The sequence below is a fragment of the Balearica regulorum genome, chromosome 5 (assembly GCF_011004875.1).
Source record: "Balearica regulorum gibbericeps isolate bBalReg1 chromosome 5, bBalReg1.pri, whole genome shotgun sequence".
In the NCBI taxonomy this organism is placed as follows: domain Eukaryota; kingdom Metazoa; phylum Chordata; class Aves; order Gruiformes; family Gruidae; genus Balearica; species Balearica regulorum.
This window is the reverse complement of record NC_046188.1, coordinates 8,706,150-8,730,147: the sequence shown is the minus strand read 5'-3', so window position 1 is coordinate 8,730,147 and position 23,998 is coordinate 8,706,150. Positions and strand designations below refer to the sequence as shown.

Below are 23,998 nucleotides of genomic sequence, written 5' to 3'. Positions count from 1 at the left end.
CTCAAAGGCAAAGTTTTCTCGGCTTCTAGGCATTCTCATTGCTTTCTCTTGAATTGTCTGCACACAACTTGTATCTTATTTTTCAAGTGCCATGATCAAAACTGGAGACGTTGCTAGCTCACGCCTTAGCAGTTCTGAAGGAGCAGATTATACTCCAGTTTAGACATTTCAGGTTTTACCTTTATGTGCAATAGCATGATGTTGCAGACTCATTTTCAGAATTTGATCCAAAATAACACACTGAATCTTTTAAATGGAAATTAAGCAGCTGTTCTTTTACTTGTACAGCTAAAGATTCCAGCTTGCACTTGTTCCTATTAAATAGCATCTTATGTTTTCAGATCGTGTCTGCACCTTGCCACGGTTATTTTGAATTCTCATCTTATCTTCTAGTATACTTAAACTCTGCTTTGTCTTGTTGAAGGTATTAAAAGGATACTCCATATGGTCCAGGTGGTGAATAAATTAAGAGAATTTTGTCTAGAACTGCTGTGAATAGGGTTAAACAACATATTGGCAGTAACTGTAATGCTGGAAAATTATGATAAGCCTTAAACAAGGGAAATGGTGTACTGTAAACACAGGCAAAGACCAATACTTCGTACTCAGAGATCAATATAATTTGATTAATCTCTTGGATTCACTTAAATAGTTAGTGTGAAGAATTTTTATAATTATTGAACTGTAGTGGTGCTATAAATTTATCCTATTTTCTCATTTCTATCATTTGATTTTTACCTATCTCAGTTTTCCCTCTTGTCACTCTTAGCAGGTGAATGGCAAAAACACAGGAGCAGATGAAGCAGGTGGTAACTGGAACTTCACACTGTTGCCGGGACTGTTATTAACTCAGGTATAAGATGGAATTAAATGAGAATAATAAGCAGATTTGTAAGAATATTTTATTAAAGATACTGTATCAAAGCACAGAATAAGCTTTAAAGATGATGAAAACTAACCTGGAATGTCTTCATTGATACTCTACACAGACTACAAATAATGCTAAGTTACAGAACAGTCACAGCCTGTTCTAGATGTCCTATGCTCAGTATACTGTTGAAGGCCTGTCTTTAGGTGATGCTGTAAACATATTTCCCTTCTTTCCTCTGCTCAGTGGTGGTCCTACCGTGAAGGTCCTTCCTGTTCTCTATGGAAAGGACATCCCATTTTCTATTAGACTTCCCAGCTATATTGTGCCTTCTCCCTGCGGAGTCCCCAGTGGTATCTGGCTTTGCCCAGATATTCACCGTCTTCCCCTTTGCTCCAACACAGCTGCTGGGACAGAAGTGTCAGCATTCCAATGCACTGAAGGATTTTAAAATGCCTATATTAATGTTTAAGGTGTTATGTGTTAATAGAGCCGATACCTTCAACATCTATATGCTGAAATGTTTGGGACTATGTAATTAGATTAAGCAACCACATTCAAAGATACCTGAAAATCTTTTCTTGCATTTGCATAGCAACTTTATAAACTCAAAAAGAGTAAAGCAAGCACAGGCACATGCCCTATACAAGCTGCAATACAGACAATATTTTACACACTTCATAACAACAGTAATGAAAATTATGCCAATTGTAAAATTATAGACAGACTCTTCTTGAGATAACAGTTATACTGAACAATGAAACATCCTTTTATAGTCATGAGTAGAATTAGTAAGATGCGTAACTACAGCAGAATATAGATCAGCATGTTTAGTCTGCTTACATGTCTCAATCTGAGCCACTGTTGTTTGGGGGAAGCAAAAGAAATTAGTATATTTTTAATCCATGCTGGCCCTAATTTGAAACATTTAGTGCCTTGTTGGTTTTTTTGGTTAGGGTTTTTTTTCCCCATTAATTTAGCTGGAAACATTAGGATTCCTAAAATGCTCAAATCTGAACATGAATGCCTGATTCTCCTCTTCAAGCCAGCTTTTGCAAGGCTTAGATCCAGAACAAAGTGCACCCTGTTCCCTGTGAAGATTATTTCACATTTACTCATCTCCTTGTTGGCAATTTTTTTTCACCATTCTTGCAATAAGACCAGAGCACCATGTCTTTACTCTCCACATACAAGCACTGTGCTCCATGGAAGGTCCTCTTCAGCTTGCAAATGATGATCATGGCAGCGGGGGAATCGGGTCAGCTGGATCTTTCTCACCATCCTGTCCTTCCTCAGGGACCCACTGTCCTCAGTTTTTACGATTTTTCTTTCACCTTGTACTCCAGGTAATTTTTTTTTTCTCTTTTTTAACACTTGATAGTTTAGCATTGCAACTGTCTGAAAATACATTAAGTTCTAGTTCATGAGTATACACTTTAATATTTGAACTAAAAGATCTAAACAGTTTTTTGACAGAAACTCTAATAAGCCTCATTTCAGAAAAGGAGCAATCCAACACATGAATAGCAAATTCTGCAAACTCATTTCAGTGAAGCCCTTAACACCTGGCATCTGCCTCTTTCAGCTGTTTGCTCCATGAAAGGAGACTTCAAATATTGTTTGTAACAGGTGTAAATAATAGTCACAAGGAAGAATGTTTTATAATACAGAGAAGAGTCCAAAACCAACTTTTACTGCATGTTCTAATTTGAGTGGTTTGGTGCCTTTTGCGACTGCTGCAGTATGTCAAAAAAGCAAAGGTGGTGCCAATTCTGATCTGGCACACGCGGTTCTGAGTTTTTATGAAATCTTTTGCCGACCAGTTCTTCCTCATGTCTTCTTCAAACCTGGTTCTCTCAGTTGTTCAGAAGCTTAGAAGTCCCTATTTCACTACTGCCATGCAGAAAAGAAATGCAAGAAAAATATTAAACGTCAGAAGCCCACACTCCAGTATATTTGCTAGCATGATGCGGTCCCTCCCACCTCACTATGGTGTGGTTTTGCTTTAAATACCCATCCTTCAGTTATATTCAGAGCACCCGCCACAGCCAGGAACTCTGTTTAAAAACCATACAGTTCATTTCCTTCAACCCCTACCCCACCGAAACACAACTTAACCTTAAACAATGTTTTGATCTTGTTTGAGAAACTTTTGTTTCTTTCTCCTTTGCCTTCCATTTTCAAAACAGCTAAAGATTTGCTGAATAAAAACTTCACTTCCCAAGCCTCCCAGAAGTTATTTTTGATACTGTATGTGCTACTTTCCAGCAGTGGTTTATGGCTTGGCTTAGTGGATGCTCAAAAAATTGCACGAGTATTATTTCTCCTCAGCCTGGACTTACAGCTTGGAACACCCTCACCCTGGAATACTTCTTAACTGCTTCATATTTGCTTCTGTTGATTGTGCTGATTTTTTTTCCTTGCCTAACTCAGAGGTAACTGTTACATATTTACTTAACCTCCCTCCTCAAATTCTTATTTTATGTTAAATGCAAATAAATTATATAAATATTTACAATTCCTGTAAGTCTCTTTCAAGCAAACTAATTTACAACAAATAGGAGCAGCTTTGTATCTGATATGAACAGTCAAGAAACTGGAAACATGTGGATGTAACTTTCAAAGACTGATTTCTTTCTCTGGATACGCAAATCACATTGTACAAAGTATATGATTGCCCCGCTTCTGGCTAATTTACACTTGATGTTTCTATGCGCACTGTGGCAGCCCTGGACCAAGTGGTTTTGCCTACGCTGCAGAGCAGGCAAGGCTTCAAGGCTGCATGTGAAGCCAGGTTTATCAGCTGTCTGCATTACTTACCTGCTCAAAAGTCAAGGCCAGCTCAGGGCTGAATTTCCTGGCACACCTTTGAGAGGAAAGCCTTCAGAGTGGTACTCCACACTTCAACGCACATTACAGAATGCCCTGTGTGACATGTGGCCAGGCCCTGACAGCATACACCAGGCCCAGAATTGTTTGTATATTGTGTCTGCCTTCTGTGCCATGTCACATACTTCATGGCAGGCAAAAAAGCAATCATCTGGGACAAATGGCTTTTGTTTCATGCCAGGAGGGCGATGTGAACATGGGGGAGCAGGTCTTGGGCAAACCGCTAGCTTCAAAGTACTGCTGGTTCTGGCAGCAAGTCCGTGTATCTACCTAATACATTCTTTGAATCTTGGAGGGGAATTCATTGGACTGATGCTGTTATCTCAAAGTAGTTCTTACTTGACTAGCTAGTCAGGAAATGCCTTTTTTGTTTGTTTGTAAACTAACAGAGGAGGAAAAAAAGGTATTCTAACTACAGTATGCATATGAACATTATTTTTCCCCAGGGAACAACAGTGTTTAACATCACCATTTATTTACATGCCTGCCTGCATTTTACAGTCAAAGATCTCTGTTATTTGCAGATCATCCACAGCTCATGTGGCATGACTGAGCTTCTTTACACCACCGCCCTCAAATACACTGACTATGCTGTGTGGGACCACCTCTGAGTGTGGGAAGGTGGGTTGCCTGTGAATATGAAATTAAATTTTTCCAATGATTCTGAAAAAATACTGCTAATCAGTGCCAATTGTGGTGGTGTACATACGGAACTGAACACCAGAGAACTGCTGGCATTGGTAATTTTAGCCCACAGTAAGCTAGATTACAGATAAAATGTTATGACCTCCTCCCAGACTCTAAAATCCTGCAGCTACCCTAAAAACAGAAGTTGCTTTAGGAATGTACAGCTGCAAGAGGATCTGCTTCACTCTGCACAGTTAACGCCGCTCAATAAATAGAAATATGCGTGTTTCTAGTTAGCCACCAGATGGAGCTCATACCTCCCCGTCACACAAATTCAGGAACATCTGCAAAGTTAAAGCACTTCAGAGATGTTACAAAGGATGCAGTTTCGTCCACTTCATAAAAGTCAGAGGAAGTCTGTGATTAACTGGATGTTTACAAATAAAAGTAGGATCTGGAGATAGATCAAAGATAACTGTCCGGATTTGGCATGATATCAGGTTCCTGTCCTAATAGCATCTGCATGGGTTTGACTTACATTAAGTGGCATATCTCATCATGTATTAATGATGCTTTTTTAATGCTTAGCGTATTTATTAGAAGTCTGAAGATTCAGCCAGCTAAGGACCTGAAAAAACAAACCAAAAAACCAACACCCTCCAGCTAACAAGATCTTCCAGGCTCCATTTAAAAGAGAAGCACCGAGTTCTTCCTCACCCTGCTTTCTGCAATGTAAAGGGACTCAAGAAGCAAAGTACAGTACTGTTCCAAAATCCAAAAGTAGTTCTTCAAGCTTAGCAAATAGGAGCAGTAGCACTTAAAGCCTGTTCTCTAATGATCTAATTAGCTCAGATGGTCCAATCATACCATATATGCTTTTTACTGAGAAGTCTATAGTTCATCCAGGATCTCAGTGACTCTGGCACAGCCCCAATGACTGGGGAGAAAAGCAGTTCTGAGATAAAAGATTGTGGTGTGTGAAATACACAGAGTTAATGTATATGTGTTTTAAGGGACATCTTTGTTTTGACTCTGTGTAACAAACCAACATAGCTTGTGAGGTCTGGAAGGCCACAGACCATTCCTACTTTCATAGTAGTGCTCTGTTTGAAGCTAGTATTTCTGTTCGGGGTCTAAGCCACACTGAACTTGATCAAATAAACATTCTCCAAAGGAAACTGCCTTTGAACTGTTTAACTCTTTGTTTGCACAGCAAACTAAAGTTGAAAGAACTGTATCAATTACTGTAAGATTTCTTGTGTCTTAATTGACTTATTTTCCAGTTTTTAAGTTACTCTACATCAGGACATCTGTCTTTTCTGGCAGAACTGCCTGTGTTAGCACCAGCCAGTAAAATCTAAGTGAAACACAACCCTGTCTGAAAGCAGACTAGGTGGAGCTAATCCTCATACTTCCAGGCTTGCAGACTGTGCCAGTGTCATGTTTTACAGCATATGTAAGTGTACACAAATTATATTTAATCTACCTGATAGCAATGCAGCTCAGAGATCCGAGCTCTCTCCTGGGCTGTGGGATGTACTAAGACAATTTCTTCATCAGTTCCAAGGGATCCCACCCTGTATTTCCTTCTTCTACAATACTACTGTATCTATCCTTTTCCTGAAGGAGGGCTATTACAGATTTCATCTCTTAAAATGTTTTCACTTTGTATAAATAATTAAATAACAAATGGCTAGAAACCAGAACCTCAGTAGTTTGGTAGCTGGGACTCTCTACCAGTAGGTATCAGTAGGAACCCCATAGGCAGGGAGGAAATAGAGCATCCTGAATAAATGCTCTAACGCTGACTTGTGTAAAAGGAAGGAGGGTAACCGATACCAGAAGTCTGGTGTTTCTATTGCCAAAACCAAAAGTAATCTATGGTATTCAGCAAACTATTTTTAGCCAGGGTATCTGCATTTCCACAAAGTTTGATGGTCTTGGGCCTTTTGCCATGGAGAGAAGGACATTGTATTATTTCTCCCATTCATTTTCTGGGGAGTCAGAAGCAGAAGTCCCTCTGGTGACCATCCCCAATGTAGTGGGATGGTTACCTAAAAAAGGAGAGAATAGGTATTACTGAGTTGTGTAGGTTCAATTGAACATGTGAGAACTATTAAAAAAGGCAAGTTCTTAGCCCTAGTCACTGCTTTAGAACAGGAAGAAAGTCCATCTTCCCATTTAAAAAAAAAAAACAAACCAGAAGGCAAATAGAAGAGCCAAAAGGATAAATTTTTAAAATAGCAACCTTGTCATCAGGGCAAATGGTAGAGAAGAGATGGGGAAAGACTGATTTTTACATCTTTCACGTTGGCAACGCTGCTGCTGCTGCAGAGACCTTGGTAACTGCTGACACCGGTGGAACTTTGCCTGACGGAAGGTTGAGAAACCAAAGATTTGCAGACAGTCCTGATTTCTAGTGGATTTCCCACAATCCACACAGCTTCCAGGATTTGGAGGCCTTTAAGGAATGCTGTCTTCTCATTCCCTGTCAGGAGTCTTGAGATGTCTACAGAACCAAAAGACCTACTTATCTGAGATCACCTCTTATTTGCAACCAAAAAAAAAGTACACCTCAAAGTCTCATTGACGCAAATCACAATTGAGTTTGAGTGAAAACAATAGCAGCATCAGGACTCTGTCAGAGAGGGAAGTTCTTGAACAGCTCTGAAAGGGCTTGGGTTTTTTTTCTCCCATTGGAAATGCTAGATGCAGCATTGCTTTTTGTAGCTGTAGGAAGATTTACTATAGTTTTAGTATGCCAGAAGGCACAGAGAAGGATTAAACCTTTTGGTTTTCTTGCAAGAGAATCAAAGATACTGACCACTTCTGAAATTCTAGGTTCTTGGGGTGGGGTGTGCCACGCTAGCAACGCAAAACAAACAGTCAAAATCTGGCCTTGGACTATCTGCTGATTTCACATCTCATAATTTAGTTATGTTCCCTTGAATACATTAATATGAAACTTTAAAAATGTATTTTCAACTACTTTTATATAGGGAATGTGCACAAATTACTGAAAACGGTTTCTCTAAAAGCATGATGCACAAGACCGTTTTCCTACGACTTAATAAAAAAAGAAAACCTACAAGACATTTGAGGGCAAAACTGACCCAAAGAAAGATCCGAAAGCTTTCTCTAGTAAAGTTGGCACTTGTCATTCACGGACATGAAAAGGAACATGGGCTGTTTCAGGGCTGAACATTTATAGTGATGATGAACTGACTCCTGAGTCATGAGCTCTGTTGCCCTGTAACAAATTAAGATTTGTCTTTCTGCACAAAAAAATAAAATCACAATTAATTCCAGAATTGTAGAAGTGACTGTAAAAGTGGCAGAAGACACTTAATTTATAAAATGTGTCCTGCTTTTTGGCATCTTCCCCATTCAAAATCTTAGCCTACTAACACATCTCAAGAATACACTGCACAGCAATATTTTAGGAGTTTCTTGGAAGTTGGAAGAAAACACAGAAAACTGGTTTATAGCTGAGAACTACAGAAATGTCAACTTTTTAAAACGTTCCTAATTTCTAGCCTTCAGCAGACTTTATAAAAGTCAAATTAGTCATGCTTCATCTTGTAGGTCTTGAAGTCTGTGACAAGTATCAAACCAACTGAGAATTAGGGAAGTCAGAATATTTGATGTTTAACCCTTTCAGATTAGGAAGCACTTAAAAGTCAGAAGCAGGCACACGGGGACAGTAACAGATACTGCCAACACCTCCTTAACTTATGCAAGGAATTTTCCTGAGCTTTCAATATTAAACCAAAAATGAGATGACCATCTCCCCTTATTGCGACACCCAGAAAAGTGCATGTCATGAGCGGCGAGGGGCACCGGGCAGCAGGAGAGTGGGGGCCCAGCTGCTGAACGCGTGAGTAGCACAGCTGCATCTGGGCCCACAGCTGGAGGGCAGGAAGACCAGAGGAAGGTTGAAGCCAGTGCTGGTGTTTGGCCCGACAAGGGGCCCAGCTCAGTCCTGGCCTCAGGCCAGGCCAACCACACGAACCCTGTGGCGTGAAACGCTACATAGTCTGTTTCAAGAAAGACTAAGAAAGTTCTGGAGCATATTTGAGGGATGAGATGAATGCAGGAAGGTTTCCAGTTCTCATAAAGAAGGCAGATAGCATTAGATGTGTCTCATTTGTATGTAAGAAGCTGGGCTGCCTTTTTTCCTTATCAGGAAATAGGAGATGAATATAAGAGTTCAGCTTCCACGAGGATGCTTGGGGGAGACAGAGACCGAGTTAAGCTTGGACGTGCTTTGAGTTCTGGCATAGCTCGTTTAAGCAAATGAGCCCCCTCCCAGCCACTCATTTCTCCCTCCTGTGCCACCCCTTCTATTGTGCTAGCACAAGATCTGACATCGAGCCGAAGAGGGAAGCACAGCAGGGAACTGATCCAGCCAAAATACAGCCCCACAGGGAATAATAAAAAAAAAAGCCCGTTGTTTGATTCAGTTCATTGTGAAGCTACACAAATATGTACTTTTTGACAATGGAGAGGGTAGCACACATGGGATGTGAGAGCTGAAACTAGGTGGGGAGGAGGAAGGGGCTCAAGGTGGCACTGCCTTCAGGAACAAACTTATGTCCTCAGCAATAGCTGAGATACTCTTAGTGTATTCAAATACAATAGCGTAGTCAAAGTATTCACTTTTATAACAGTGTATTTTTAATATATTCTCCAGGGCAGTACATTTTCTGTCTTCAGCTCTGAATAAAAAATATGCTGAATTCTATTTTCTCCATTAACTGAAAATATTAGATAGAGAAGTCCCCTAACAAAAACATAAATTCTTAGAATTCTGTGATATTCTAATCTACTCAAATCAAGATTTCTTCACAGACCTGCTGGCTCCAAATATCATTACACAATGTCCTGATGCACAAGAAGCTGGGAGAGCACAGCTGGGACAGCTGACCCAGACTGGCCAAAGGGATGTTCCCTACCATACACCAACATGCTCTGGATATAACTGGGAAGCTAGCTGGGAGGCAGGATCGCTGCTCGAAAACAGACTGGGCATTGGGTTCTTTTCTTCTGCATGTGGTGAGTAACTGCATTTGTGCATCACTTGTTTTATATTTATTATTGTTGTTGTTACTATTATTATTATTATTCTCTTCCTTTATTATCATAGTAAACTGTCTTTATCTCAACCCACGAGGTTTTTTCCATTCTCCTCCCCATCCCCTTGGCAGCTGCGTGGTGCTTAGTTACTGGCTGGGGTTAAACCACAACAACATAGATGTAAATACTCCTGAATTAAAAAGTTGCCAATAAGGATTTTCAAGTATATATATATATATACACTTTTTTTTTTTTTTAACATTTGAAATCACTCCTCTGAAACTGAAAAAGAAGTTTGACAGCTTTTATGACAATTTAAAACTCATTCCCTCTTTTTAACTTTCAGTAAATCCTGAAAGCTAAGACCTAGCCTAGCTACTTACAAATTATTTTCAGGGTTGCAGCCCACACCACCGTCAAAATGAGGAAAGCAACAGAATAGAGAGAGGTCCTCCAGAAGTAAGAATAGCAAATCACTTAAAAATATAAGTCAGAGCATCCAGCAAGTCTTTTTCTTTCTGGCTATGCCTTGTGCACTGTGATACGCTTACATGTCCACTCTCAAAGATCCTTAAGTGCTTTTACACTCTAATAATCCATGCAGTACAGTAAGGAGATGCAAAGGAACTATGTTATGAAGACTGAGAAGTACAAATTTGTTAGAGGAAACAGAACTCCAAATGAAGTATTTTTGCTTCCCCTTCACTATCTTTCAAGTAACAGCAAGACTTCTAGGATATAACTGCAACTGTTTGGGGTTGGGTTTTTTTTTCCAGGTCTGCTTTCATTGTGTCTCCACAGTAATTTTTATCATGGTAGGAGCGCTGAAACACCATCATTTCACTCTCCTGCAGATGTTGCCCCACTCAGGGGAGAACACCCCTGTCCTCAGGAGTGACCAGCCCCAGGCTGCCTCAGCACCCACCCCTTCTCCCCAGTCACAGCAGCGAAATTCCTCCTGACACTCCAGGTATTTTTTTCAATAGTCCCATGTCACCATACACTCCCCCCCATCTACTTGCAAGCCAGACTGTCTTGTTTATGCCTTACTACCTTCGATTTGTTCTGCTACACTCCCCTTGATCACTTTTCAGGCTACTTCAGTCCTTCTGGTTTTCTCTGCCTACATACAAATGGATCCACTCTTAAGCTCCCCTGCAGTGCAATTCACACTCTTTCTCAGCCTTACTCTGGACATTTGCACACATGAACTCCAAGGCACTGAGGTTTGTTTCACAAAAACAGGAAAAAACATTAATGCAAGTTCAGTTGGAAAGGTTTAACAAGCTTTCCTTTGAAAGGCTACTACAACACAGCTTATAATTGAAAAACAAAGGTATTCCAGAGTGTTTATAAAGTTACATAGTACACATAAATACCATAATTCCCAGTTCCTCCATTTAACTTCTGTAGTTGGCAGGTCTACTTACACTAGGAAGTAACTTTTTTTGTGAAACATTTTTGGGTCAAGTTCAGACCAATACATTGTAAACAAAAGCTTCTGGCCCCGAGCAGGAGTCTCCATAAATCACCCTGAGCCCTCCACTGTATTCAGGAATGATCTCTTAGTTCGCGGAGGTCACCTCCTCCTTTTCAACAAGGTCTTTAATCTAGGCTTTGCTGTGCCACTGCAGGACTTCCAGCACAGTGGCTGGCTGTACTTCGTACGCAATCCGCACTCCGAGTTTGTGCCATTGTGAGCTAATCACCCAGGCCGACGGCTCTCCCAGCCAAGCTGAGTCATTCCCACTCCGGTCTCACAGGTGTCTACAGGACATTTCATCCTCTCCTCCAGCTGCCCCCTGCGTGCCACCTCTGGGATTTGCTTCATACCGCTCAGCTCTAACCCTGCCCTCCCAGCCTTCACCCATCCCTCCTCTCCCAGTCTTTCCATTCCCCCAGCGCCACAAGACTCTTCTGCCAAGTCCCCAGGACTTCCAGTTCTCCCTTACTTCCCTGGGCTGCTTTTCCCAGTCCAGCCATAGCTGATACCACAAGGGATAACCCGAATGTCAGAGAACTGCCGTGAGCAGTGTGTTAACCCCCTCAACTTTTCCACTACAGCACCTGACTACTTCATCTCTAAGACAATCATTATAGTTAAATATTTTGCCTTTTGAAGAGTCTTCTAATCACCTTAGCACTGATTCCAGTGCTAAAAAGCGTGAAAATACCTATCCCACTTATTCTTTGAACTCTTACACACTGAGCGTCAGTCTGGGTTGGGATGGGGAATGTGGAATAAATCCTAAGAAGGGAGAAGCTCTGAATTAACTGAAATGCTGGAGTGTTTTCATGTCTGTGGTCTTTTTTGGCCCCGATGTTACTCAGGACTTGGTTGGCTTCAGCATCATACAAGAAAACATAGGACTGAGCAGTCACGGGAAAACGCTGAAGGCCTGAACTGCACGCAAAGCAGTCAGCGCCTGGGGAGCCAGCTCCTGGCTCAGGACTGAGGTCTGGTGGCGGGGTCCTTCTCCATCACTGCAGAAACACACGTCTACCAACCAAGAGAAATTCTAATGCACATTTTAAACTGAATAAACGCAAGGCAACTCATACCAATTTAAATACTTATAGCGGAGATTCTGAACTGTATTAATTTCTCAAAATAGTCTTAACGTTAAAGCCCAATACCCCTCATGATCCCCAAGAAACAACAAGGGATCAAAACTCAACTCCAACAGCAACAGGTGTGTGAAAGTCCTGGACTAGACCTTCAGCTCCCAGCTCCTATTTTCAACCCACCACTGGCGCGCGAGGTGACAGAATAGAGTAGTTCAGCTGGAAGGGACCTACAACGATCATCTAGTCCCACTGCCTTAATGGCTAATCTAAATTGCTTTCCTCCTTCCAGGGCTCAGTGGGAGAAAGTACTGCTAGGTTTTATTTTTTAATAGTTTTCTCCACCATTACATATTAGGATCCTTCCCCCTCCCCTCATTAAAAATCATGCACTTAACAAACATTTAGACAGCTGGTGCCTAGGAGTCAAAGCCAGTTGTTCTCTCAAAGGCCAAACTGCCTCACTGAATTGATGTCAGCTGGTACTTAGTAGGATTTTAAAATTCAATTAAATTAAGAGACAAGCTACGCAGATTAGGGCTATACTAGAATCAGAAAGGAATCTTAAAAGGCATAAAATATCTTTACATTTATTAAGCAAACTGTGCAGTCTTTTCTTGTTATATTCTTGTTGAAAAACAGAACATTCAGAAAGTATCATGAAAACAAGAAACAAAACCCCTAAGGTTCCCATGAGCCACGTTCCCCATCCCCCTTCCCCTCCCCACCCAAGCAATGGGACTATCTTCACACCCATCCCACTTTCAACTTTCCAACACAAGCTGCAAGGCACCATTTACAGCTAGGCTGAGAAATGCAGTCTTCCACGCACATCGCCATTCTGCGTTCCTAGCAATTCACCACAGCCACTCTTCCCCCATACGTTAGGGTAAGCAGGTTATATACACGCACGCAGGTACAGCCAGAAAATGAAAGGCCAACGTCAGTTGTACGGTTCTGCTAGGATTTCAAGTCTGGAAAATGACCACTCTGCTGGGAACTCCTTGGTTATCCCGACAGTCATTAACTCCCTTTCCCTTTGCGCACACCAGTCCAAGTCTGCAAGGTTTAACTGAGCCTACGTGCTCTCACCCCTGGGATGCACGTTCCAACAAAGCCAAGAAGCAGAGGACCAGGACAGCCACAGCTCTGCCCTTACAGCAGAGTCAGAGAACAAAGGATTATTTCTTGGCATTTGTTTTGGTTTTTTGTTTTTTGTTTTTTTTTTTTTTTTTCATTTTGAAAATTAATTTGGGGATTATGAACAATTATGCTCTTACACGTTAATCACTGTGATCTAAAATTTTCACATGAAGAAACAACACATGGAAATATTAAAGCACTCATCTTACGGACATGGATCCGAGAACTGTTTAATAGCAGTCAGTGAAGGGGTAACATTGTGCTTTTAATCTACAGTTTAAAAATAATGATTTGTATATCTACTTAGTAAAACAATAAAATTAAGAACAGAAACTGATATTAGGAAACAGTGAAAATGTAATAATTAAACACATGATGCTTTTCAGAGCTATATACTTAATAAGCCTAAATAGACACCTATGGTTAGGAGGGTCTTAAAAAAAAAATAATAAAAAAGAGACTTATTTTCAATTTTTTTTTTTTTTTTAATTTTTGTCTACTATACTGTATGCCTTGCTTTGGTGTTCTCTGCTGCCAACTTAATGCTTTAACAGTATGTTTACGCTTATGTTCTTTTCAAATGCTTGGCATTATAGTGAGATCTCATATCTTTCCTCAAATTAAATTTTGCTCCACATACTCCACATGTATACAGATGAACATCCATGTGCTGCTCCAGTTGCTCATTATTTGGGAATATCTGAAAGCAGACCTGGCATATAGTCTCTCCAGCTGATAAGTGAGATATCATATGCCGTACATGGTCATGTTTTCGGAAGTTTCCTTGATCACAAATGGAACAGACATACCTGGCCATGCCTTTGTGCATATCATTGTGGAGCCGCAACTGGCGCTCTCTTAAGAACTGCTTCCCACATGTCTGACAAACAAACTGTTTTTCCTTGGTATGAACGGTATAGTGTTCCCGCAAGTGGCAACGCTGATAAAATCCTTTCCCACAAAGATCGCAGAAATGCTTACGTCTGTGATCCCTCTCGTTCTCTTCCATCATGGAGTTCTTGAACAGATCTTGCTCCAGGCAGTTTGACATATGTTCAACCACTAGGTTTTCAGTTTCAAAACGCTGACCGCAATTAGGGCATCGGAAAGGACAGGCAGAATGCTTGTATAACTGTTTTTTTTGAAGGCTGTTCATTTGGAAATGACTGTCCCTGAAGTCCTCTAGCATCTCTGCAAACATCATGTCCCTTATTTCTGACTGCTCCTCAGGGTTTTCTTCCAAGTCCATTTTCTCCTCAGAATTTCTGATACCGTTCATGGTCAGATCCTGGGGTTCTCCACAGGTTTGTGCATGGTCCTGTAACTGCTTGCCTTTGACCAGTATTTGACCACACTTGCCACAAGCACATATATTTTCTATGTGTTTGGATAAATAATGAGAGGACAAATCTTCCTCGGTGATTGTTAACCCACAAAGTTCACAGGGAGCGTTCTCCACATCTTCCTGCACTGAGGGAGCCTTCCTGTTAAGGTGCCGTGGACTTTTCAAACACTTTCTTTCATCCTCGTCCATGGATAAACGGGGTTTTAAAGTCTTCCGAGCATTTCTCTTCTCTCTGATCTCTTCCTCAACATAGTACCTGTAAAGCGGCTCTTCCTGTTCATCGTCCAGGTCGTCATTGTCGGAAGACTCATTGCAGTCTTTATCTGTCACCTTAATAATATTAAAATCCTTCAGCTCATCTGTGGGATTGTCCTCTGGTTCCACCTTGATGATAATCCTCTTCCTCTCAGAGGCTCTGCTCCCTTCTTCACCTGATGTCTCAGAGGCAACTGTGCTGCTTTTTCTGCTTGTGATGTTTGACACGGGAGACGAAGAATCATCCGCAGCTTGGCTTGAGTCCCCCTTGTATTTTTCTGTTTGTGTGGAGATGATTTTAGAAGTAGAGTCCTTTTCGTTAAAGTCTGTTTTTTCAGCACTGTAGTACCTGGCACTTTGGTAAGAATGCCTGTTAGTGCACGTTAACACGTGCTCATCCAGTAGCTTTTCACAGCTAAAACTAAACCCGCAGCTGTCACAGGTGAAGCTTCTTCCAAAACGGCGTGAGTGGGACACACGCTCTTTTGTGTGAGAGAATTTTGATGTGGTGCTTTTTTTGCAGACATCAAACAATTGTTCAGGGAAGCTGCTTAGCTGCAAAGCTTCTTCATCAGGCTCTTTGTTATGGGATGTATTTACTGTTGAACTTGGCGGCTCCATGCCCCACCTGTTTGCTTCGCTGCCATTTCTAGCAAGCGTGTCTTCATACATTCTCACACCAAATATCATTTTGCTATTCTGGGTGCTAGAAGCAGAAGATGAACATTTTAAACTAGATGAGTCTGTATCCTGTATATCTTCTAGACATTCAGGTACATTATATAGCTGTAAATAGTTCATGGCCACTTTAAATTGCTCAAAATTGGCAGGGGCTGTCAAAATTTTTCCTAAATACATGAACTGTAAAATAAGATCAAAGCATTCAGCGCTAATCTTCATGTTGCTTAGATTCAGCTGGGCTGTAGTGTGTTGATGGTTCATAAAAAACATCCTAAAATAGGAGCTGCATGCAGCAAGAACTGCTTTGTGTGCTTGAAAATAAATATCATCGATAGCAATACAGCAGTCGCATAGAAAGCCCCACTCTCTTTGGTTGTTTAGCTGCTGAAGGACATAGTTGCTGTGGCTGGTTCTTGCCATCTTGTACTTCAATTACAGGCCTGCATAAAGAAGAAGACATCTGTTAAATCATGAGCACAAAAAGCAAAACGTATTTAAACGTAGGGAGGAACTGCCATTTTTTTCTTCTCTAGATCTTCCTATTCTCACACTGTTTGTGGTACAGCTTCCTGTCTGGAGATCTTTGCTGGTAACTACAATGAATATTGATGCCAATGAAAACATCCATACTTCCATGTTCTCACCGCTAGACTTACAAGACTAGTAAACTAATAAACATAACCACCACACGTCAATCAGAGCAATGCTGCTAGAATATAAATTAGCAAATATATCTCAAAGTCCTACAGCCAAGATTTTCAGATAGGAATTCTAAATGCAGAACTTCAAAAACTTCACAGGGTAGACTTCTGTAAGATGGCCCCAGGACAACACCTATACCAGGTAAGCCGACTGTAAGAAACCACTCTTCAGTCTCGACTTGCCTTTTTCCCCTGTCAGTCCAACAGACAGATGATGCAACACATACTGGCATCCAGGCCAGGCTCAAACTGGTCTTCCCCTCTCCATTAAAGGAAAATAAGAAGATACATCAGTGGAGCATCCACACAAGCTATATCCACACACTTTTTGCTCTTCAGGACAGCTCAGGGACAGCCTCAACCTTATCTGCAAGGCATCTTGCAAACCAGGAACTGCAAACTCAAGTGTGTTCTCAGAAGCACGGGGCAGTCCGGTGCGATGGCACGTCCCACGTACAAGCCCGCTGCAGCTGGTGACCAGGCTAGCTGCGCGACAGCCGTGCGGACTGCAGAGAGGCAGGAAGTGGTGCACGCCGTGCCTCCAACTGCTCTCAAAACCACTCGTTCAGAGCACTGTAATATAACCAAAACATGTAGGTGGGAGACCGGACAAAGAAAAGCTCAGCAATGGAGAACTGCGAAAGCCAGCAAGCCAGAGGTGGAGACACAGTGAAATGAAACCTTGACAAAGACTAGAGGGAAAGGGCTGTGAGGGCTGAAAGTTGCTGTAGGTGAAAGGACTAATTTGTCCTCAAGAGAAGAGAGGCAGAAAACATAATGGTTTATGTTAACAAAAACATCCAGAAAAATGTATTGTACACAGGAGGCGTGCATTTGATTTACAGAAGATAACCAACCAGATCCAACAACTAGTCACTACTCATTTTGGAAAACCTTTACTGATATACATAATCTGTACTAACTGCACAGGGAAGAGGGTGAGAAACCAAAAAAAAGTATAAAGAACATCCTCATTGAAATGAAAAACCTAAAGAAATAACAAGCAGTCTTAACATTTTAAAAAGTTATAGTTATTTGCATTGTTTGCAATAAGAGATTTGTACAAATAAAGTACATGCTAGCAAACAACATATATTAAATGGCATTCTTTCAACTGTCCAAAATTTAAATATAACACACACAAATATGCTCCCTATTTCTTCTTATTCTCCTGACAGCTTACATCTCCTAGAGGCTGGGAAACGGATGGAGAAATTAAATTCCAGAATTAGTGCTGAGTTCGCAAGTTGTAGGCGTTGCCCAGCTTGTTAAGTAGCAAACCTAATGTTAAATCACCATTCTTCTTCGTTCCATGAAGGACTGCCATGGAAGAAATGTGTTCAAGCTCTCAAGACGAGAACATGCTCACCGTGCCCAGCGATATTCCCTATAGCAGTACTTACGGACTACCAACAGCACGAGACCTTGTCTGGAAACAGAAACCTTGAGATTTGGGTTGAACTACACTGATGATGATCTGAACGGCAACTCCTTCTCCCCTCTCAACCTAATCCTCCCAACCCAAAACTCAAGGTGAGCACCCTGCCATAACAACTCTCTGACCAGTTTGGTCCAGTGATGTCCACTGCAGAAATACAACTCGTTGCATGAAATTAATTTAATGGTTTTTTTACTAGCTCACAAAAGGGCGGCTTTGAGAGTAGGAGAATCTCTGAAACAACTTCATGTCTTTTCTACAGAAGACTGATTATTGTCTAAGTCACTGGGTGAGTTCAGATGTTTCTGTGAAAACTAGCAAAGCTCTCAACATCAGCTAATAAAAGGCCACTTCATATTCTTCCAAGTGCTAACGTGTTTTGGATTTGAAGTAATTCATTAGATACTTAAATATAATTCAGTGTACTGTATCAAGGATTAAGAACAGCAGCTGCATAATGACAAAGAATTGACTTCAACTTCCACATTATAAGAACAAAAACCAACACGAAAGCAAGAAGATGCAGTCTAAGGCACCACCAGCCTCTTGGTGTGACCTGCCATCAAGACAAGAAAAGGCTGAGGACAGCTGGTTTTAAATTCATCCTCATGAAGTGGCAAGTTTCAATTTTTGCATTTAAATGTTTGGGGGTTTTTGTTGTTTGGGGGTTTGTTTTTGGTTGGGTTTTTTTTTTTTTTTTTTACACTAAGGTTACTCCATCGTTATCATCCAACAGCAGAAGAGCCATACTAGCAGCAAGCCTGTACCAAAAAAAGGTCACAAACTATCTGCACACACCTGCAGGCCAGGGCATTTCCACATGGTGGGAACGACCTGGCAGCCACTGCAATGACAGCACACAAACTCATTGTTTCTAAGTTTCCTTCTTCTTCAAAAAAGGTGAAATATATTTCCCCTTTTGCCACGGGAACTCTTGCAGAGCTTTCAGCACTGTCCTGACACACTGGCAATGCCTACCTCCTACCTCCCACCTCCACTCTGGAAAAAACCAGCCCGAGCATGAGGTCACTTAAGCAGGATGGCAAGGTGCTCAGATACGTACCCAGCCTCTACCATGATAGTACTACACATAGGTATTAAAATAGAGAGTGTTTGAAGTTATTTATGTTAATGAAAGTACTGGCATCCTCCCTCTGGATGCTGTATTAACCTGCTGTATGTAACTATGTATTTACAGCTGCCAACACTTCCCACTATGAGAGCCTGTGTTGGGCTATTTAAAACCTTGACACATTTCAACCAGCAAAGGCAAAACTTTCCTTCTGAATTGTCTGCTTTGGACTGATATTTTTTTTTTCTCTTGCCACAGAAAATTTCAGCCAAAATGGTTCTAAAAATGAGGCTAAGCAAAAAACTTTCATATATGTAGATTATTTTTTTTTTCTTTTAAAACTAAAAAAAGTTTCTCTTCCAAAATCTTTGGAGAGACTTTATACAGGAGAAAGTCTTGGATATGTTGTCACAATATAAAAGTCTGCCTGAATTTGGCCAAGCTATAAGCTTGAGGGGGAGAAGAAGATAAAAATTATCTGTTTGTTCACACTTAAGACTTCTGTTAGTTACTAAAATCTCAGGTTACAGCCCTGCTGAGAACATTTCATTCTCCTTGGCCAGCCTGTGCCATCACACCCAGGGTGAAACCCCCATTTCATGCAGAGCTCTGCCATGGTTTTAAGCTACAAGAGGGTAGATTTAGACAAGATATAAGGAAGAAATTTTTTACGATGAGGGTGGTGAAACACTGGAACAAGTTGCTCAGAGAGGGGGTAGATGCCCCATCCCTGGAAACATTCAAGGTCAGGTTGGATGGGGCTCTGAGCAACCTGGTCTAGTTGAAGATGTCCCTGTCCATGGCAAGGGGCTTGGAACTAGAAAAAGGTCTCTTCCAACCCAAACCATTGTGTGATTCTATGTGCCATCTCTACAAAGTCACAACCTGACAGCAGGGCTCACCAGAGACTGCCCCGCACTGTGACTCACTGCTGGGTTTTAGCATCCCTCCTGGCTGCCAGATGGAGAAGATGCCCAGTTCTGTCTTACAAGAGCCAGACCCAGGAGGGGACTTAGTGAAAATGCAGGGAGATTGAGAACTGTAAAGGATGTGAGGGAAAACCTCTGGAAATCTAGAGGCAGGGAGAGGCAGGCTGGGAGTGGAGTGCTGAGCCGAGAGAAGGGGACTGGGATTAGGAAGCAGCTGTGGGAATTAAAAACGGGTGCCACGAGGGTCTAAATGGTGGAGGAAAGGTGCTTTGGCAAGGGGGTGGGAAGAGCCAAGTTGCAGGGGCTAGTGCAGAAGAGGTAAAAAAAATAGACATGCTTTTGCTGGGGCGTGGGTAGAAAATAATTATAGCATTCACCCCTTCAGAGCTGGAATTGAACCTCAAATTCCCAATTCAGCCATCCCTCTGCCATGAACAAATACCATGGGCTTACTGACAAACTCCTTCCCATCAAAAGCAAGCTCTCAGACAATGATCATTTACCATTATTTTGTTACTTTAATTGCAAAATGGCAGAGATCTGCATTTATCACCCTTGTGGGTGGTTCAATGCTGCCAACTGTTTTTGAAGTTTGCTTTGGAAAAAAAGCAGGCATTAGAATAAAACCAGGTCCTTTTTACAGAAAACCCAAGGTTTCAAAGTTTAGTGCATACACAAGAAATGCCATAATTAAAGCAGGATTAATTCAGCTGCCGTTTATGTATATATTGTAGTAGTGTCTTCCAGTCCTCCTCTTACCAACGGCTCCCTCCCTTACTCAGCACATCCTCTGGATCTGTCCAGGGATGGATCTGAGCAGCAACAACCCAAGGTCCCTGCTCATTCAGCACAGCACTGGGAGGACATGAAGTGAATAAGACCTGAGGACAAAACAGAGAATCTCACAGCAACGAACACTGCCTTGGAGAACAGCATCCCATCACCATCAGTGCCAGGACAGGTCATTTCAACCTTTTTTTTTTTTTTTTTTTTTTTTTTAAGTCTGGCTTGCATTTTTTTGATGTCCAATGTCTTCACAAAGGGAAACACCATCGGCAGCACTGAGGTCAATGGGAGCTATTCCCTGTATGTATTAGTCAGCGAGTATCTTGGAAAATTAAAGCTTTACGCAGACAAGCTTGTCAATCCAAAATTTTGAATTATTTCTGATCCTCCCTGACTCTTTGCTATTTCAAAAAGGGAAGAAATGCCAGCCACTTGCCCAACGGACTAGCACACTGCCCTTGTGAAGCACCCAAATATTGTATTCGCAAACATCACAGGGAAGTCCACGAGGAACGCAAGTAACTACATCTTCAGCAATAACTGATCTGTGCAGTAAACACAGCAACAGGCCACGCTGTAAGCAATACTGAACGATGCAGAGGTGTTCTGAAAAAATATGCTAGAAAAGCATCTGATAAGAAAACAAAAAGATACTTGAGTCAGGTAATTTCACTCCAATTTGCAAACTCAAAGTCTCCACATGCATTTTATTTTCCTAGTAAATGTTTTTACACTGCCACGCTTTGATTCAAGCTGCTTGTCTGCCACCAGATTTTTTCTTTTCCTTTCACTCACCACTCAGATATTATTACTAGTCTGATGTTACTACGAACAAGGTAAGTCGCGCAACTACACTAACAAAATACATTGTTTATAAATCTGCTCACAAGAGAGAAGAGGTATTTCCTATAGCTCCATGCTTTCTGTCATTTCCTCACATTTAAAATTTTCTGAGATGTTTTAAAACTAAAGTACAAAAAGTTCTCAACCAAAGAAGACAGTGAAGTTCTTTTGCTAACTTCTCTGTCTTTAAAAAAGACGTACCACAAGGTTCAGAATTTAGGAGCCTTCTGGCTCCTAAAATTAGTAGGTGGTTTTCAAAGCCCAGCATTTCCACTGCTGAGCAGGCAAAAACGGAGCAGCTTACTGGCTGCTTTTCTTTGGAAACCAAGAGCAGGCCGGACAAAAGTATAATAAATGAGTGGAGAATTTGGTGCTAATAGAAAACGAGACTGGAAAACCTCAAGAAAACAACGCCCAGTTATCCGAAGAAACAAGCGCGTGGGCAGCAGAAAGCAAATTCCCCATCACAGTCTGACACTGTATCCCACCCTGGCACGGGTTCCCAAGAACTCTCCTCCCTAAAAAGTTACTTTGCCTCCGTGGGTCAGATCCACCGAAGAATCTGGATTCCTAAATGACAGCATCTAGATGCTCAGGAGAAAATCCTACACGACTCATCTAAATTCTCCGCCTGAGAAGCTTAGCCATTTGGCTAGCGCACTGACCACAGACCTGTTGACAGGCTACAACTTTTATCTAGACATGCTCAAGAGGAAGCCACCAAGATCGTTCTGGTACTGCAGAGTCCAAAAAGGTGCTTCAGTTTACACAAACATTGCAAAAATGGCAAAGAACCTGACCACCATCAAGCGGCCAGCTGACCACCATCCACCTCAACAGCAGGTATGGCTAAGACGCAGTTTGCATTGCAAGCGTAGCCTTGATCATAAATTAAAACAATTATGGGAATTCCATGTACTGCCAGGGAAATTCTAATTAAGCTCCATTATTCAGGCTACAACGGACTGAAGGTTTAATTTATCCACCTCCCATAGCCCCTCCAATCAGCTGCCTTCAGGTGTGCTAGCTGTGAAGCTGTTTCCAATAATGTAGATACTGATCTTCAAACGCATCCTGATGGCTGAATCAACATTTTACAAGACTCATGGCCAATGTATAGAAACAAGTTTCAGCTGACACTTGGGCTAGATCTGAACCAGGGAAAGGTAAGAAGCTCCAAAGCCCCCAGCCACAAGCTGCCGGAGCCATTTGATCCCTCCTCAGCAGGCAGTTCTACACTGATTCCTCATCAGGAGAAACAACCGTCAAAATTTAGCAAGTTATGATTCTTAGCTGCTAACCAAGAATTAGTTGTGATGTATTACGTGTTCTTAGGTAAGAACACTCCTCAAAATGACAAGGAATAAGGTGTCAGAAAAGCATGAGCGAATAAATTAAGAAAACAGAGTTTACACTAAAGCCCCATCTAAACTTCAAACAACTTTAGATCAGATTTATGGAGTAGAAGTACTAGAGAGAGCTTATGCAGTCCTTTAAAGTAACTTGCTAGCCACAAAGCATTACTCTAGAAAGTCACAGTTATCTTCTGACACCTTTACAGTTGTAAAAAGTTGTCAGGCAACACGGTAATGATATGTTTAAAAGAAACAATTAGTGGGGAAAAAAATTATGACACCCCATTTATGCCTTCTAGCAGAAAGATGAGCCACCTTTTTATCTAGGCTCTCTGAGCTACCTTAACTTTCAACTTCAAGAGGCATCTTGGTGGTTTAGCCATCTCTCAAGACCCTCAAATGAAGATAGATGTGCCTTCCAGAAAAGCATCCTTGGCTAAATACAAGTTGTACTTCGACGTAACAACTCATTGGATGCACATGAACAAATCACAGTTAACTGGTGACACACAGATCAGACTACAGATTTTGTTGACTCTTTCTGGTCTTAAATGCTTCACGTTTTACTTGCAGCACATAAAAAATAAAGCTGCTAAGGTCTCCAGCCAATGACACAGGTTTAATATGGGGAAAAAAGGCATCAGCTAGCTAATTCTAGAAAGTTTTGCAATGGCACAACATGCACAAAGAAAAAATTACCAGACAAATTTGAGGATATAAATGGTGTTCATGCAAATTGTCAGCTGCTGTGCCCACACGCTGTGTCTGCAGCGGAACTCTTTGGGTGACGGTGTTTACCAAGCAGAGGCAGGGCAGGATAACCCAACCGCTGGGGAACCACTGGTCAAACTGAAAAATGCGCGCGGGGCTTCTCACGCTACGTGCGTGTGAGGTCCGGAAGGGCTCTAGTGAGAGGTCCAGCTGTAACAACTAAGAGAAAGGACACCGGGATTTTTATCAGGAAACTTTCATTATCTCAGTTCTGAGCAGCTATTTTGTTTCCATACAGCAGATAAGTAACTCCCGAGGCTTTGTCCATTCCCACCTTCCAGGGCTCTCCACTGTCAGCAACAATGGAAATCTGTGAAAGAAGATTAACCTCACAATTAACCTCACACCTTCAAGTAAGAAAGCATCTAAAAACCCAAGTCACTGGTTGATATGAGCACTCTCAACATAATTGCTGCAAATTCCTGTGCCAGTGACAACACGACATGAAGAAAACTTGTGCAAGCAGAGCTGAAGTCTGTGATCCTATTCCACACAAAACGTTCCGGCTACCAGGAAGAAGGGGCTTCTATTACTTCTCCGAGCTTCCCACGCAGCACCAACCCATGTCTTCATTACCTACATCCTCCTGCAGCCACCCCTCATCCATTCAAAACCCCCCCTCCGGTGCCTGCTGGCTCCCTGCTACCTCAAACA

General features: G+C 41.6%; 1 protein-coding gene across 11 annotated transcripts in view; it reads right to left on the bottom strand.

Moving 5' to 3' along the window:
- Window positions 1–918: 918 nt before the first annotated feature.
- The window catches only part of ZBTB1 (zinc finger and BTB domain containing 1), a 28,623-nt gene continuing 5,543 nt past the window's right edge, over window positions 919–23,998 (bottom strand). For 8 of the 11 annotated variants that reach the window (XM_075753377.1, XM_075753382.1, XM_075753376.1 and 5 more), the window contains exon 2: window positions 13,383–15,889. In XM_075753377.1, coding sequence (XP_075609492.1) covers window positions 13,734–15,869 — 2,136 coding nt within the window. In that variant the 5' untranslated portion in view covers window positions 15,870–15,889 and the 3' untranslated portion in view covers window positions 13,383–13,733. Of the gene's footprint in view, window positions 2,762–13,382; window positions 15,890–16,333; window positions 18,550–23,272; window positions 23,504–23,998 lie in introns of those variants that run through there. The other 3 variants (XM_075753381.1, XM_075753375.1, XM_075753374.1) reach the window with 3 other exon arrangements.